This window comes from Lagenorhynchus albirostris, chromosome 7, assembly GCF_949774975.1.
Source record: "Lagenorhynchus albirostris chromosome 7, mLagAlb1.1, whole genome shotgun sequence".
Classification (NCBI taxonomy): domain Eukaryota; kingdom Metazoa; phylum Chordata; class Mammalia; order Artiodactyla; family Delphinidae; genus Lagenorhynchus; species Lagenorhynchus albirostris.
Genome location: NC_083101.1, coordinates 102,885,313 through 102,888,301, shown reverse-complemented (window position 1 = coordinate 102,888,301; position 2,989 = coordinate 102,885,313). Strand labels below are relative to the sequence as shown.

Sequence of the window (2,989 nt, the reverse complement as noted above, 5' to 3'; positions counted from 1 at the left end):
AGAAGGAGGCACAGAAATCTGTCGGACAGACACTCAAGAGACATGGCACAGAGCGTGCATCTGGGGAAGGGGGTCGGTGACTGGGAGACTGAAGTAGGGGTTGAGAGAGAGACACTCAGTTTTCATAAGGTACGTTTTGTATTTGAATTTTTCGAAACCATATGCATGGAGTATATTTTCAGTTTTTACAAAAAACCATAAATCACTACTCAAACTGCCAGGATAACGTTTGTTGTAAAACATGGACCAAACTGTCAACAGGCTATTATGTAATAAAGCATAATCAAACTGTAGAATCAAAGTTGAAAAAGACACCATAGCACGTTGAAAACAACGTTGGCATAGCTGTCAAGAGGGACTTACGGCTGTCTGGTTTGGTTATTTCTCTTTTTTGGTTCTCAGTTGCCCCAGGGAATAAGAGGGGGTCAATCTGGGTCAGTGGGTCGCAATCCCGGCTGTGGATTTTTCTACCGCATTAGAAAAATAGTTTAGGAGGGAGGGATAAATTAGGAGTTTGGGATTAACATATACACACTACTGTATATAAAACAGATAGCCAACAAGGTTCTACTGGATGGCACAGGGAACTACATTCAATATTTTGTAATAACCTATAAGGGAAAAAATCTGGAAAAGAATAGATATGTATATGTATAACTGAATCAATTTGCTGTATACCTGAAACTAACACAACATTGTAAATCAACTATACTTCAATAAATAAATTCATTCATTCATTCATTAAAATTTTTTAAATAGTTTAAAAAATAGTGTTGGGGATTCCCTGGCGGTCCAGTGGTTAGTACTCGGCACTTTCACTGCTGGAGGCCCAGGTTCAATCCCTGGTTGGGGAAGTAAGATCCCACAAGCCACGCAGTGTGGCCAAAAGAAAAAAAAAAATAGTGTTGCTTGGATCCCGTGCCTAGATTCTGATTTACTTGATCTGAAAACACTGGTCTGTCAGCGTCTCTCAATGTTTCTTTCACTATCTCACCCCTAAGGAACCCTTTTAAAGATATATTTTTGCTAACTGCCCTTTCCCATAAACTTTTCATACCACCAGATATACTGTATATCTGTTTATGAACTGTATGTACATTTGTGCTTTACATATAAAATGAGTAAGATTTTTTGGCCCGTGTTGAGAATTCATGATGTAGATGGAAGTCCCTTGTAAGTTTACCAATTGTATAACTCTGTAAGTTTAACTTATCTGAAATAATGGAAGAAGGAAATAAAGAGAGGATACGCTACAGCGTAAATTCCAACACTGTCTCCGCTGGGTTTTGTTACCCAGTCATATAACACACACATGGGTCCTGTGCCTTGTAGAGCTGGACCTGCCTTGGCAGTTCAAGACATTACACTCAATGGAGAAAGCAGACTGGTGTGGGGGACAGAAATATCAGACAAATATTGGGAAGATCCATCTCGCCCTTGGGATGTTTCCTGACCACCCTTGCTGTGCATTACTGGACAGAAGGGCCTCACCCGGTAGTCATCTGCCAACACTGGGAGTGGTCAGACAGAGGCCAGATGTAAACGAGAATCCCAGAATTCATTGGGAGTTTGAGCCCAATAATCTTATTTATTTATTTATTTATTTATTTAATTTGTTTATTTTTGGCTGCGTTGGGTCTTCGTTGCTGTGCACGGGTTTTCTCTAGTTGCGGCGAGCAGGGGCTACTCTTCCTTGGGCTTCTCTTGTTGCAGCACAGCTCAGTAGTTGTGGCGCACAGGCTTAGTTGCTCCGCGGCACGTGGGATCTTCCCGGACCAGGGCTCGAACCCGTGTCCCCTGCATTGGCAGGCGGATTGTTAACCACTGCGCCACCAGGGAAGCCCAAGCTCAATAAGCTTTTTTTTTTTACTTTTATTTGCATTTATTTTTTGCAGCATTTATTCCCGGGCCATAAGTTTTTGTTTGTTCAATTTCTTCTGGGATATCTTTTTCTTCTGGGCAACCTCCTCTTCTGGTTTAGGAACAATCTGTTCTTTTTCAGTAAGGATCATCTCAATGTGGCACGGAGAGCTCATGTATGGGTTGATCCGACCATGAGCTCTATAAGTCCTGTGCCGCATCCTGGGGGCTTTGTTCACCTGGATGTGCTCAATGACCAGAGAATCTACATCTAAGCCCTTAAGTTCAGCATTACTCTCTGCATTTTTGAGCATGTGCAGTAAAAATTCAGCACTCTTTTTGGGCCACCGACCCTGCGTGCAGCCCCACTGTTTGGCCTGGGCACACCTACCAACTCCACCATTGTAATGACAGAATGGCACACACTGCTTCTTTAAAGTGACATCCTTCAGATACTTGGTGGCTTTTCGGATATGCATACCCTTAATGGCCTGGGCTGTTTCACGAGTGTTCTTAAAGTGAACACGAAGATTTGAACCTCTCGACTTGCATGATTTTGTGGGATTTTCTGGGTCAAGTGAATAGCGAACCATTTTTAGAGGTCACCTCAGGCCACTAACTGGAAAAAGCCCACAGCTTTTAAACACAATTCTATGCCCAAAGCAAGAGCAAATAATTGGAATAAAAGATAAAGCAATCTCCTCTCTAGGACTTCATGGCAGGCGGTGTGTGTTAGGTGGTCCTAGTCACCTCCACTTGTACTGGGGCTGTTTCTAAACAGGTCTGTGATCCTCCTATTAATAAAAGGGGCAGGAGAAAAGTTTGGCTGCTGCCATTTAATGGGTAAGACCAATAACAGCTATACTACTCAGAGTGTGGAATTACTTCCAGTAAAATGTTTTCAATTAAGTCTTTTTATTCTGAAGGAACCTTTTACACGTAGGCTGGACACCTCATCATAGCATTTCTTTGCTTTAACAACAGAAAGCTCAGAAAAGTCTAGAAGTTCTAAATATGCTTTTGTAAATAGAGTCCTAGTTTTAGAACTCAGGTTTGATCTGAGATACTTGTGATGCCATACTTGTGGACACAGATCCCGAGTTCTGGGGCTTCCTTCCTTCTGGTAAAA

At 42.1% G+C, this 2,989-nt stretch overlaps 1 protein-coding gene across 1 annotated transcript; it reads right to left on the bottom strand.

Moving 5' to 3' along the window:
* Positions 1-1,863: 1,863 nt before the first annotated feature.
* LOC132523027 (large ribosomal subunit protein uL22-like) lies at positions 1,864-2,474 on the bottom strand. Its single transcript, XM_060153594.1, has one exon. The coding sequence runs from the start codon at positions 2,451-2,453 to the stop codon at positions 1,899-1,901; it is 555 nt and encodes a 184-aa protein (XP_060009577.1). The 5' UTR covers positions 2,454-2,474; the 3' UTR covers positions 1,864-1,898.
* Positions 2,475-2,989: the final 515 nt, after the last annotated feature.

What these genes read in the sequence shown, in the direction of transcription:
- LOC132523027 (XM_060153594.1), bottom strand. Translation starts at nt 2,453, where the DNA reads ATGGTTCGCTATTCACTTGACCCAGAAAATCCCACAAAATCATGCAAG.